Source organism: Drosophila miranda, chromosome 4, assembly GCF_003369915.1.
Source record: "Drosophila miranda strain MSH22 chromosome 4, D.miranda_PacBio2.1, whole genome shotgun sequence".
NCBI lineage: Eukaryota > Metazoa > Arthropoda > Insecta > Diptera > Drosophilidae > Drosophila > Drosophila miranda.
In genome coordinates this window covers 12,771,150-12,786,274 of record NC_046677.1, presented here as the reverse complement: position 1 = coordinate 12,786,274, position 15,125 = coordinate 12,771,150, and the positions used below count along the sequence as shown (strand labels likewise).

At 41.0% G+C, this 15,125-nt stretch overlaps 1 protein-coding gene across 1 annotated transcript; it reads left to right on the top strand.

Moving 5' to 3' along the window:
• Positions 1-8,285: 8,285 nt before the first annotated feature.
• LOC108164278 lies at positions 8,286-9,525 on the top strand. Its single transcript, XM_017299924.2, has 4 exons — positions 8,286-8,518; positions 8,579-8,954; positions 9,022-9,196; positions 9,257-9,525. Exons 1-4 carry the CDS (start codon positions 8,443-8,445, stop codon positions 9,437-9,439), a joined length of 810 nt encoding a protein of 269 aa, XP_017155413.1. The 5' UTR covers positions 8,286-8,442; the 3' UTR covers positions 9,440-9,525.
• Positions 9,526-15,125: the final 5,600 nt, after the last annotated feature.

The following is a 15,125-nucleotide window of genomic DNA, read 5'->3' as shown; positions in this document are numbered from 1 at the left end:
TTGTATTTTTATAATACTAGTTTCCACTGCTGTTTGTCGGAGATGTTGGAAAGCGCAGTTTCCATTTAAGAATGCATTCAACTTGCATTGCATTCAGCAATGCGGGAATGCCTGAGAATCTACAATGGGAAAATCGCTGGGAAATGTGAACATAATGGGACGAATGTCGAATGTCGATACAAATGTCGTCTGTCTAAGGGAAAGACTGATTCTTGAATTGGAAGCTGTGAGACGGTCTCCATATAGCTCATCCCTGACCACACCATTTTATTTTAATATGAGCCACAGCACACACCCGTAAATTGAGCAACTCTGATCTTTTTATTTCAAGCTATTTTTGAAACAAACAAAAATACCAATCCCGGGCAAATCTCATGCTAGTCAGAAACAAATGGTTGAGTATTATTGTCCGATACCCATCCAAAATTGTGTTATAAAAAGCAATTTGTTAACGCCATAAAAACCCGACCCGCTCATTCCTTTTGTATCCATTCCGTCTTTTTTTTATTATAGTCGATGACCAATTTGAAAAGCAATATGTGGGGGGACTGGGACTGGGACTGGGACTGGGACTAGGCCAGCGGTTAGGGCCCTCCAATCATCAGGCACCCAACCAGTGAACTCTTTCGGACTGCTCTTCGGACTGTCCCTCAGTCCTTCGATGGCTCGAATTTACAGCTGCCATTTATTTTTGGCCAGCACTTGCGCCACATGTCGCACGGCATGGTGTGGTGTGGCGGCATTGGGAGTGTCATGGCTCCGCTCTGCTCTGCTCTGGCTTTGTTTTTCTTTTACGAGTGGGAGTGCATTTGTTGTTCATTTCATTTAAATTACCCTGTGGCTGACCTCCTTGTCACAACATGTCGGTGGCGTCATATTGAAACAGTTTTGTATCCACAATCTACAATCGAATGCTCATTGTCCATTTCACCCCCCGCCCCACGCTACCGTGTGTTTTTCCGCTTTTGTTGGGTTGTTTTCGTATAGGGGTTATTGTGGTTTTTTAATCAAGTTGTATGTGAACAAATTTTGGTTAACCGATTGTTGCAAGGGTGAGTGGTACGGGTGTACGGGTGGGGGTGGGTAGCTAACAAAATGGGGAATACCATGCAAAGAATTCATTGCGAATGCAATTGAAAATATTGAGTGCACAGGATATGCGATTCAGTGTGTTTGAAACCAGTTAAGAGTTGGAATTTTAAACAGAGTACAGAGCGGTGTTTATAAAAGAATGGTATCCAATTTATTTAGCTCAGCACAGAAATTTATATTAAAAGTTAGGGTGTTCTTTAGTACAGTGCTCCAGGGTCTCCATCAACCTTATGGTGAGATTCTGGTATATATATATGTATATATACATATATACAATAAGTTCTGGGTCTTTGAAGGGCAACCGGTGTTGTATTAAATTTCTATGCATTACCAGCATCTAATAAATATATGCTTTTAAATATCTATGTAACGGCACTAAAAAATTATTGCATGGCTTTTGGGGAAACACACTCAACTGTGTAGAAAGGCATGAGCATAATACATTTTACGACTTTGTTATATGTCCGCAAAAGTATGTTAGATTTTTTTATTTGTCTGGCTGGCTGTGCGCCGTAATACTTTGTGCCGCTTTCTGGCTCCCCGAAGAAAATGGAAGACGTACGAGGTTTTATTATATTTAAATTACACAAAGCATTAAATATAATTCACTCACTACGCTCCATTTACTAAGGCTATAGCCAAGGCACACACAGACACATGAAGACATTACTGTCTGCGCACACAAGTACGAGCACTCGTGTGCAACAACAAAATGCCGCTGAAAATCGCTGTAATACTTTTTCATCAATTATATGATGCGCAAAAATATATATGCTGAGATTTACAATATCAAACATGGGACACACACACACACACACACAAAGCCTCCTTCTCGTACGTACAAGCACACCCATGGACCCACAGAAATATGTATGCCGACATGCTCTAGATGGCAAACGCGTCATACTTTACTACTTACTAAATCCATTACAAAGTATTTACGTAGAAAATTGCTTTATATCTCTGCATATCTCTCCGTCGACGTCATCGTCGTTGTCCTCCGCACACACGGGTGTGTGTGTGTGTGTGTGTGTAACGCACGAGTATGTGTGAATATCTATGCTACTACAGCAAGAAAAAATTTAAGTACGTGGGAATAATAGTAAAGGAAACAAGTAAGAACGCCAGAGTTCACATCCCGACCATAACATACCCGGTACTCGAGAACAAAAACTAACTAGTTACGCATCGTTTGATTATATCTTTAAAATAACTATGCCAATGCAAGCTTTGATGTATATTTCTTGATAATGGTGTATTGAATGTACTAGATGATACACTTGTATAAATTCATATAGTAATCTATGCGGTCTGTAGCACTACCAGCATGTTGCATTCAGGTGCACGAATCCAAAATACTCTACTCTGCACTCTTCGAGTAATGGGAACAGAAACCTTTTTAGTGGTGTTGTACTCCCTTGAAGCAACTCCTAAGGTAGTCCGTGTCTCTTTCCTGCAGCTCAGTTGCCCCAGCCACAGCTCGATCTGCCCCACCAGCAGCCAGCAGCTTGGGGCAGCAGCAACAACCACAGCAGCAGGCAAAAAGGCTGTGTGCAGCAATTTATGTGATTTTTTCGTAAATGTCAGTGGCAAATAAGAAAATATTAAAATAGATTTGTGCACTCTGAACGCCAAGACAATGGCAGATGAAGCACTACACTGGAAAATTTAAATATGGAAAGTGTAAATTGAGAGATTTAATATATAAGTTTTCTGCTTGATTCATTCTTCTGGATATATATATACCCGTTAGGCTCTCATTCGTTGTTACTTCTTACTGGATTTGGTGCCTTTTCAGATCAGATCAACCCAAGAAATTCCATCAACGTACGCAGTAAATATTTCTCCCAGTCTAGTCGCACAAGGAGCTATCAGCGTACTGATGATTTCCATTGCCAAGATGTTGACGGTAAATCACAGCCGGCTTTCCTCTGCCCTACTCCCGTGCCTCAACATAAAGCATACAGAAGTCGTAAAAAAATGAGAGAGAAAAGTATGCCAAAAGCCGGAGCTGGAAGCTGGCAGCGGATTGTCTGAGTGTCCCATTCTTATGAATGTATGCGTGTGTGTAATTCATAGCGGATTTGCTTGTGGGGAAAATTATTCATGCGCAGTTGATGATGCATACAACAATGGAGCTGATCGTAATCAGGGTCTCGTCATCGCCAGCCTCATCCTCATCACCAGCAGCAGTCGGGTCGGAATAGGGTAGGGCAAAACCATAATGATATCTCTACATATGTGCTCAACGGCTAACATAAGATCTAGCTTTGAGTTGTATCTTCTAGATTAAGGCTTTTTGAAATTATATTGCGATCTCATCTTACGAAAATGCATCAAAGGGAAGCTATGTTGTGTACTGGCACTGGCATCGGTAGTGCTTTCCTCTCTGCTTTCAAAAAGTCAGAAAGTTTGCCTTTCCGATTCAGTCTTCTCAAAGCTAGATTTCCTTTTTTGTTAGAACTATAACTAACTTACTAAATGCGAGCTATTTCATTGCTCCAACTGCACTTTAAAGTATACATTTTTCGATTTTCTTACTCATGTCATTGCACATTTCATCCGTGCCCGTGTTAGGCCTTGCCATTTCCCACATCTCCCAGGGTTGTGTGCGCTGTCTATTATAAATAACAAATCCCTAAATACGCCACTCAAAATTCAATTAAAACTCAGTGCCGACAGACTTAGTCAATCCCTCACGTTCCAGAGCTACAAATCCATGGGGGAGACAAAGTCGGTGTTGGTAGTCGTGCTGGCCGAGAGAGAGTAAGCTAAAAATCTTTCTCTATTTGCCAGCCAGCAGACACAACAGTTCATAAAGGGCAACATGAATGAATTGGTTTGGCTATAGAGTATTCATCTATTATAATTATGGGGAGAAACCATTTTTTTTTCCTTTCTCAAAGTAGATTACACATTTTTTGGGATCATCCATATCTGTAGCATACATATATATATGTACATATCTATAATATCAATACAATACTATGCTCGGGAATTACAGATTATTTTTTTTACAAGACTGAACCGTTCGTCGGACTGCAAGGGTATGTAAACTTCGGTATGCCGAGGCTAGCCATCTGGAGGACGGAACCTCTCCCATTCTTGTGTAATAAAGATCGTCCTTTATCAACTGTGTGTCGTCAATGCCACTTTACGTTAATTCTCAGAATCGCGTTTGCCTCCTTATCGCCAGCAGACAGCAGCAGAGCTTGTTGGCAATACGACAAAGTAAAAAATGGGACCCCCAAAGAAATCGGTTTATTCAGAGAAACGGACGCTTAAAGTTTTACCATTTTTAACACCGACAATGGCAAATTTGCAAGCTGCAGTGTTTATGGGAAGAAGAAGGGACGCCTCGGACAAGTTTTGGGGATGCCATTTCGTTTCGGGCCAGTTGCACATGTCTACAACGGCGTACAAATGTCATTAGGGGCGGCAGCCAGCAAAGAAAATGGTTTGTTGCCTACTTCTATCCCATGCCTTCGAATAGAGATGGCAGCATGACTGAGTCAGCGCGTATTAAAAAATTTCTATCTACTTTCTAACGATTTTTGATCAATATATCTACATATAAGTCATAAAATTATGATTTTGAACACCCACATATACATATGTAAGTCGATTACCTGGCAATGCATTTTTAATGATACAATTATTGACAGTCAAGAAGACGAAAGTCAAGTTCAACCGAAGTTTATGGAGCGTTGCAAGACGGCAGAAAACCCTCCCACTGGGAAGGAAAGAGAAAAGAGAGAGGTGTGTAGCTTTTAGAAGCTTCTAAAACCGCGCCTTTCGTTCAATTTAAGTCATGACACACTACACGGACGGAAAGATGGAAATCGCTTTATAGATTCAGGATAAATTGATTGATTTCAAATCGCTGCGATGATATTCTTAATGGACTCCGACATTTAAATTCCTTCGCCGATTTTCTGAAAAAAGTGTGGATGCTATCGTTAGGCTCATCGAGGTCACGCTGCCATCACCGTCGATGGGCATGGCCTGGCCAGACGGCGACGTTGTTTGAGCCATTTTGAGCAGCTGTTCCTCCTGCTGGTTTTTTGTGTGCCTGTTAAGTATGCAGTTTTTTCCCCCATAGGTCCCCTAGTGCTCGGACCTCAGGTCCTCTGTGTGCGTGTTAAATGTGTGCGATTTGTCGTGGTGGCTCTTTAATGGCCACTGCCGCAAGAGTGCTAGTGCCCCGTTATGCTTATGGTTTTGCCTGGCGGCACGTGTGGGGCATGCAGATGGCCAATGCATGGGAAGATTTCCATGGCCCACAGCCAAGGAGGGGGCTCCTCTGTTCTCTGGCCCGACGAAGCAAAACTGAAATTGAACAAATTCCTGACAAATTGGAATTTGGTTTAGTTTTTTCCTTCGTTCTGCTTTCCTCTGTGCTTTCTCGGTCATTTCTTGTGCTCTGCCAGCGAAATTTGCTCACATTTCTCTTGTTTCTTTTCCCCCACTTTTTCCGCTTCTGCTTCCTGCTATTGTTTCTACAACATTTCCACGCAAGATTTCGTCTCAAATATGCGCTTGGCCATTATGATTATTTCACCTCCCCCAGCCCCACATTCCAGCCCTCCTCGCCGCCTTCCCTTGTTGAAAAATGACACTTTACAATACTTGTAATTTGTTTTTTCGTCTACGATGGTCCACTCATGAGAATAAGGTCTGAGGGCAGAATAGGATTTTTTGCTTTTTTTGCATTTCGCTGGTCCCACAACTATGTGGGCGCGTTTAGGGGCAGTGGGAAAGTGTGGTTTGTGCCAAATTGTGGGTGTCAATGTGATTTGTTGCTGGCGCTGATGATGTGGGCGTGTCTGCAAATTTGATGCCATTCTTTCAGATGTCGGGAAAGACAGGGGTTTCTTTTTTAGCGTACCGTTTATGAGTTGGTTTTGATGTTCCCCCAAAAGATGTCTGACTATTTATCGTGCAGAGGAATGGGACCTGCAATAGAAGAGATTAAATCATTCAGTTGTCTCATTCAACTTTGCCTAATGATGTCATAAAATTATATTACAAGTTTCAGATTTCTGGGGCAATATGAACCTTTGTTTTGCTTCATTCCCCAAATTTCATAATGAACGCATTTGCCACGCAAAAAAATAGCTCCAAGCCGCTTTATAAGTGTCATTAGAGTATCAATCGAGTTGACCGCTTGACCGCTGCTGGCCACAACCAAATCATGATCCTGAACGCTGAACCCGAAACACCTAAAACAACCCGCAAAACCAAATGTTTATTATTTTAGCATTCAAATTGAATGCATTATTTATAGATTTTGGATAATTACAAAAAGTCACATATTCGACTAATTTAATTTACATGAAATGATGAATATTTCCAACAAGCAGCCGAATTTTCGTGGTTAACCATAGGAAAACCTCCCCAAAGTTTAGGATTAGTCTGGGAGTGGATATGCTGACCCCTTATTAAATTATTAAAATTGAAAATTGCATTGCAGCTCAACAAATTTTTGTTATGAATTTTCAAATTCGAATTGATTAAATCCATACTCATTTGATAGTACAGCAATTTTGGGAGCCACTAATAAATGTAGATATTTTTTGCAAATCTCACATAATTACACAACGAAAATAAAAAAATGTCAACAGCTTGGAAGGTTTATTTATAGATGCAAGCATTTACAATGCCATCAAAACAAAACAAAATCGAAAATTATCCATTTTATATGCATAAAGCAATGTTAATTTCCTCATTTCGAGTACAGTCACGCCTGACCATTCCGAAGCTCTTATGGCAACTGTCATTGAGAGTCGTCTGTCTGTGTGCCTATCAATCGCTTTTTCTCAATCCCACATTTTTTATAATTAAAAACTGAATAGTTTTCTCTGGAGCAAGACACGGGCCACCGCTCAACTTTCTGAGCCGATCAATAAACCGTAATGAAATGAAATGGAAAATCACCAAAAGCGCAAAAAACAGAACAACTTCCCACAAATTGTGGGGCAGAGCGGAGAACCGGGAAGAACACGTTGGGACCGTTATTATGAACAGACAAGGGGCATTATTAAGTCACGTAGCGTTGTGTGTAGCTGACATTTTCTTCAATTATCGTACTTATAGTTTCCTTTCGCGTTCTGTTGACTACTTTTCCTACTTCTTGTCTTTTACCCGCTGGCCGCAGCTACAGTCCGTCTGGCGGTTAAATGAGTTGTGGCTTGGATACGTGGCCGGGTCAACTGGATGGAACTGATGTAACTTTAAGGGTGTTGCGGAACAAAGTTTTTCATATATACACATAATGATTGGAGGAGGTTTCATCAAGTTTTTTTCTGGTTGATCCATAAGAGTATACCTAATGGCATTTTTATCACGCTTCTACCCAGTTTCCCATACTTAAAACCTATTCTGCGAGCGGAAAGTCCCCCACAAAATGTGGTCATCGCCCGCTCAAATCTACCAGCTCCAATAATAGCTTGAAATTTAGACTTTTGCTTTAATGAACAATTTTTCAGCAGTTCAATAGTGGATGGACTATGGAAAAAGTCGAAATTCTGCAGCCATAAATTTACAAAAGCCAATTTTCAGATGGACCTGCAAGGTGACTTTTTTGTTCACCAACAAATTCTGGCGAGCTGTCCCGCATAGTGATCCTTTATCCATTCGCAAAAATAAGTGCGCTGCGCTTAAAGATTTAGGCTGATGGGTTTTCGGGACAAGTTGGAGCTCACTTAGAGCTGTCTTAGGAAATCAGACAAAACTATAATCAACATTTATTTTAACAAATATATGGTAGCTCAAGAGAATGTATCTATATTTAGCTATGGGCAGGAATCATCACGAAATTAGATGTTTTACAGTACTTCCAAAGTAGTTTCTACACCTCTCGTACTAGAATTTGTTTGTCAAAAAGATGCCCGTCTAAAGTAAGAGCTGTTCAGTATGGATGTATTGTCTATTGCTGTATTGATTCGGATGCTGAGGCTAATCAAATGTATATTTTTATTGACCGTGCTCACAATTTGAAAAGTGAATTCAAATTTAGTATTCAGTAATGACGGAGACAGGAACCAAGTTCAAGTTGACGAATTTAATGTCTTCCCAAGTGTGGGAGGCCATTAACAATTTAGGCTCGTGCGGGTTATAAAACTAATAAACAATCTACACCATAACGAGATGTCATTGATATTTTGGCCCAGTCCGTCAGTGCGCACCGAGCGCTCTTTGCGGGCAGATCGTCAGCGGATTATATGGAATCGAATTGGATTGTATTGGATTAAGCTAGAGAGAGAAAACTTAAACTTCGGCTTTTCAAAACCTATCAAAGCAAAATAAAAATAAAAACTTTTGGACTTTTTCGAATTTCAACCCGACAAAATGTTTCTGCTCACTCGCGTCGAGTACACGGCCGAGCAGATTTTCAAAATCAAGCAACTCAGGCAGCTGGTGGAAAGTAAGCATCCCCAATAAACAAAGACCATTCACGGAATATTTCTTTGCAAATCAATGGCAGGGTCCCGAGAGCTTCAGGTGGGAACAGACGACGTATTTCTGACAAAATTCCTGCACTACACACACTGGGATACAATCAAAGCCTACCAGGCGATCCATGCCTACTACGACTTCAAGCACAAGCATCCCAGCTGGGTGGCCCGACACCCGATTGAGCACTATCGCAAGATTTTCTACGGCACGCGCTGTCGATTTGTGATGCCCCATGCGGATAAGAATGGACGGGTCCTGGTAATATTCAAGACGGTGGACGCTTTTGAGCAGTTCCCAGACTATCTGCAGGGTCTCATAGAAATGGACGATCTCATCTTTGAGTCGCTTCTCATGCTGCCGCGTGTCCAGGAGAATGGCATAACAGTTATCTGCGATCTCCAAGGGTAAGTCCGTGAAGAACTAATTGCTTTCCTGATTGAATGTGCTTGACCATTCTGTGCCACTGCCTAGAACCACTCGGAATTTTCTGCGACAGTTTTCGCCAGCGTTTATGAAGGTGGTGAACGAGAAGAATGGAGTTCTGCCCTTTACCCAACGCATTGTCCACCTCGTACAGCGCGGCTTCCTCATGCATATCACCTCCACGCTGTTTATGCCATTCATGAACAAGGAATTCAAGGAAAGGGTCAGTTTGCTAGTCCCAAATGTTCGTACATGTTCGTACTATTACTCTGTTGACTTGCAGATCTTCACCCACGATGGAAAAAATCTTAGCAAGCTGCGGGATATGGTGGGCTACGACTGTCTGCCGGCGGAATACGGGGGTCCAGCTAGTAATGTTCTCGATTCAAATCTGATGTTCAATCATTTAAGTCAGAACGCAAGTTATCTGGAACAGCTGCAGCACTACGAAAAGAAAATAGTATAATTCACAGTATAAATCACAGTTGGGTTGAATTTCGAAAATGTCCAAAATAAAAAAAAGATAAATAGATAACAAAAAGGCCCTGTAGAGAAATGGTGATCATACGGATTCGTATGTTGACTATGATTAGATATGAATACTATTAATGAATTAAGTAAACAGTAGAAGCGTCTCCTATGCTCCAATCCTAAACGATGTCGAACCTCCTGGACGCGCAATTGAGGTTTATACACCCGCTATGGAGTTATCCGATCCGAGGTGATGGTGATATAATCCCAAGGCTAAGTGGTATCAATTTTGAATCATCAATTAGGCATGAGAAAGCTTACTGCAAGATGGAAACAGAGTATCGGGCTAGTGTCGCGGTACGTGTGATCCATTAAGCGAGTAGTTCCCGGAATTGAATTAATCTAAAAAAGCCAGCAGTTTCAAAAAATTGCAATGAAATAATGAGTAACTCGTTTAACCAGGCGATCTTGGCAAAGAATAAAACAAATATATATTTATTGGGTAAAACTAATTGGATATTCATTCAATAAAGATGCATGCATCTAAATTATTCAAGAAAAATCTATGGATTCGCTAGTTCTAGAGTCGTCCACCAAGGTAGTTTCTTAATATGCCACGTGGAAAATAACCCATACATCGAGTCTAGCTGGATAGTCGCTCACCCAGGTGCGAAAATTATTCACTAAGTTCACATTGTATATTTTATCGCAATTTCGAAAATTTAGAACTTTTAGGCGCGGAAGCTGCTTGAGGAGGTCCAGAAGTTGATCGCCTGTAATTGGCATGCATATGTGGAGGTAAACAATGTTCTTTAGCTTCAGTAAATTCGCCAAAGGGACGGTGTTGCAGGATACACAGAGTTCGTTGAGAGAAGAAAGATGGCAAAGATGCTGAACCTGACCCGTGGACAACACGCACAAATCCATTGAAACTTTTTCAGCCTGGACAACTGGCAGACCAGCTCATAAGGCACCGTTGAGTCACTGACCGCTTCGCCAGAATTTCAAAATTGTTCTTATTGAGGTTTTTAGTATGTCCGAATTAAAGACATCGCAATTGCATCATCATTTAGCAATCCGCGAAGCTCTTTACGTCGAATCTACGAGATAAATGCACATCCAGAGATTCCAGTTGATCAAGAACATGCTCTTTCGCTTCCGCTCTTCAAGCTTCAGTTTACGTAGAAACATAATTCATGTGATTCTTGATTCTTGAGATTGTAAACAGAATCCGTACACAGCCTGCTATGGTCTGCCGAAAGTTAATATTTTTAAATGTTATAAATTCGAGCAGGGGCTCCGCAAGAGCCATAGTTCGCCTTTCGAACTGGGATAATATTTGTACTCATAGCCAACCAAATGTTAACCAACGATCTGCAACGTCAATCTTTCTCGAGCCAATATGTCTGTACCGATTGTTGCATATCTCATGATGTTAAGGCAAGTCTTAACTGGTTTCCTACGTTGAGATAATTCATTACCACTATCCAGCAATCTTATTTTAAATCGAGAACAGTTGTACATAAGGTTCTCATTTGACTACCAAAAATACAAAAATAGGCTTGTGGGTTCTTTCTCGAAGCATCTTTGATGTGTAGTTTCCAGGCTATTCCAAGTAGTTCCGAGATCGATAGTTTAGCCATAGCTGTTGGGAATTGCCTATTTCAGTCTTAGTTTCTTAGTTAAATAGTTATTTCAATAAACTATATTTAGCTTGTTCGTACTAGACTTCAACCTAGTATTTATAAATACTATAGCAAAAAAATTATAACGGAATTAATTTAGATTTACATTTATACAGATTGAAGCAATTGTCAGGCTATACAGTAACTCCTACAAAGCTGAATGCTACAAGCAACCCGTTTTTGGTATGTTTTGGTATTTGGTGGTAAATACTTAATACTATTTAGTATATTAATACTATAAGTGCATACATTCAAATAATTTCTATTTGGCGCTCAAGTTTGGTGGGACTTTTTTGAGATTTTCTCTGGGATTTTTCCTCGTCACAATGTGTCCGTTTTCAGCTCAACAATATATCCCTACATTCCACAAGTGGAAATTGATAACAGCTCTGCAGAAAACGGAACTGAGCAGTTAGAAGAGCGGGAGGAGGAACCACCGGCACCGGCCACCAATTCGCACAACCATCGTCAACGCCACTGCGAATGACGTCGTGTCGAGAGAGACCCACGTTCAATTTCACTTCGTCGGACCCGCAGTTGAGCAAAGCAAATGACACCGACAGCGATGCCGAGTTGTGGAATACAATTTTGAAAGAAATAAATGCCAAGGACCCTTCGGAAAAAAAGAAAAAAGACAGGCAGCATAAAAGACTGCAACAGCAGCGGCTTCGGCGATCCACCCGGAAAACCAGAAATACTATACCGGAGTACAGGTGGGCCCCGTACAGGTCAACAACAAATAAGCCAGCACCGAAACCGGATAACCGTATGCTAGGGGAGTGTGTACTCCTTTCGGAGGACGGTGTATACACATACACCGCTCCGAAGGGGTGGATAGATCGCTCTGGCTACAAAGCAAAGCAGCAGTTCAAAAATAATTGCTAATTCTGCGGGAAGGAGGGATTTCAGAAAGTCGACAAGACGGAGCATGAAAACAAATGCCAACTAACAGAAAAGCCCTTCATCTGTCCTCAGAAGAGAGACGACGAAAACGCCGAAAACCAAAACCCAACAACAACGACGCAGCAGCGGCAGAAGAGTGACGACGAAAACGCCGAGAGCCGTAAGTCAGCAAGCAACGAATCAACGACAATCAAAAGAACGAAACGACGAGAACCGCAAGCCGACAGCATCGACGCAGCAGCGGCAGTAGAGAAACGACGAGAGCCGCAAGCCAACAGCAACGATGCGCCAGCAGCGGGAAAGAGAGGCGAAAGTCACCGGCGCAGCAACAGACGCCGAAAGAGAGTGAAAACAAGGGCGCCAGCCTTCTGCCGCAGCAAGAATAACGACCACGCTGACGCTGGATCGGCAGAGCCAGTAGAACGCCGGTTCTGAGCTGAAAAACGTGCAGAGAAGGAAGAAAAAGGTTGATCGTGCAGAGTTGAATGGACGCGTTCGCGGAGAAAAATATTAAGACCGAGTGGATGCAGAAAAATCGGAGTGGAACTGGAAAATTGTAATTAGTGGAAGAAAAGACGAGGGGGAACGTTGTGAGCTACTTTATACCCCTACTTTATACCCGGTACTCAGTCAGTATATACGTGAGCTTATGATCTACATATGTAAGTTATAAAATATATTTTATACGTAAACGCCGCTCACTCTAGCCAAAATATAATCTTGTGGACCTACGAGTCGACTTGAGCTGCTTTTAAAAGCATTTTTAAGCTCTATATTCCCCAAAAATTAAAAAAAAGGATTCCAATCCTTTATAAAAAATATATAGACTAGCATGAATACCTATATACACAGAAATGATTAATCATAAACATATTTCAGACAAACTTAATTAACAAAATAAAAAAGTTTTAACAAAAGTAAAGATTAAAATAATAATATAATTAAGAATACGGCTAAATAATACAAAATATTAAATATTAACACTAATGTCTGATTACCAAAAAAATCGAATTTTCTGCCTCTCTAACATTAACTAAAATTCCACTATGATAACTATAGATAGTCTCAAAGGTGCGCGCAGTGGCCCTGCTATCGGAAATGTTTGAAAACGCCCAGTCAATATGCGTATTGCAATTGGTTGTGGACGAGTCCAAATCTAACAATGACCTACAATTCTTTCTGAAAGGAATTCATAAATTGTCTTACAGCAGCCTGAAAGGGAACGAAGGCATAAATTAAAATTTCCTAACACTACGGAATTTCTATCTAAAAATGGATACCGTTGAAATAAGACCTCAAATTCTGCTTCGAACTTTCGCAACGGATACGTGGGGGTTCTGTAAATAACAACCGACAGATTTGTACTTAAACAAAGCCTTCTCGAACACTGGAGATGCTAAGTTCCCGGAATCCGCATAATATCGATTACTTTCAATAATACTACAATGATTCATAAGTTCATTCTTAACGAATATAAGAATGCCTCTTTTCGGTCTAGCTCCGCTGGCTACGGACTGGGAATCCGACCGCACTGCTGTGGAAAAGCCAGGAATATTATAAGCTTCATTTGAGTATGTGGAAGCCTCAACGAAGAACCAAATAGAAGATTTGAGCATTAGCTGATCAGAACAGACATCTCCATCTCTTTCTCGACAGGACAGTCCCGCTTGGGTCTCGAAGGAATGAGTGGTCCAACGATATAAAGTCTGTTCGCAGTGGTGGCCCTACTACAAGTTACATACAATGCGTCTCTTTGCATATTGGATGAAGTGTGAACGACCACTTTGCTGTATGTTGTTCCCTGACTCTTATGAATAGTTATAGCTTCTGCAGCTACAATCGGAAACTGTTTTCGGTCAATAGTAACTTGTTCGTTTTGATGGTATACTTTTTGTAGTTTTCTGAATTGGGGTCCAAGAAGATTCGTTACTATGGCTGCGCTTTGACCGTGCGTTAACTCCTACGCTTTCCTCGAGAAAATGTATCCAAAGAAGTTCGGGAGTATTGGATGAGATGAGATCTATCTGCATTAAAACACCAGTGGCTCTGTTAACAAGACCATCTGATGTATCTACATTGACTGTCATCATATATTTAGCCGTGGTTTTGAGAACCAATGAAGTGCACAAGCCTTGTGTATTCGAAGTTTTGAAACTCTTAACAGAGTCCAGATATTTTCTTTTGATTTCTGGGTTAAGATGCTCGGCTTTGATGGACTCTAAAGCTATTGAAGTATATTCTGCAGTCATAATCGATGATAGCTTCTCCTTATTGTACTTATCTGTCTCGCTATTGCTATAAAATAAGTGGATCACATCTCTTGGAACTTCACTGCCGAATATTTCGGTCCCTAAGCCACCGAATATCTTCTGACGTCATTACGGCCGATGCCATGTTATTTGGTGCGGTTGCAAAAGGTTGATCATCTCGCTGTCGCATTATCTCGTTAAGTTCGAAAAACTTGAAGCCATCCCAGAGAGTAGAGCCAACTAACGCACTGTATGGATTATGCGCTCCTGATGAGGATTTGAATATCCAACGATCACTTACTGGACATCACTGCCTTAGATCGCCAAACACGATAACAGAAATGCCACCAAAAGAACTCTCGGGCCTTGAAAATATTTGTTTTAGGCGCATATCCAAATATAAAAACATTTTTTCACCGACCAATTATAAGAATCATAAGAATCAATTATAAGAATTTTAAGATCAATAAATCTTGAACGCAAGGTATTTAACAAATCTGGACCCAATTGTTTAAAAGCATGGTTGGATTGATTGAGAGGTAAAGAAAACATTGAGTGAAGTGTGGCACCTCCAATACCAAATGCAGCTTTTCCTGTGGGAGCACACAGCAGAACTTTCACAGTTTCTGGGCTAGATCCTGGTCTACGATTAAACTCCTGGGAAATGGTCTGAAAAATTGTAGATATGGTTCTACTCTTGCCGACGCCTGCTCTGTCACCTACAAACTAATAAAAAACTGCCTTATTTCTCACATTATGCAGAACATGGGTGAGATAGATTTTTTGCTTTAAATTAAGCGATCTAATCAAATTAGCTAAAATATTAAGGGAAACAATAGGAGGC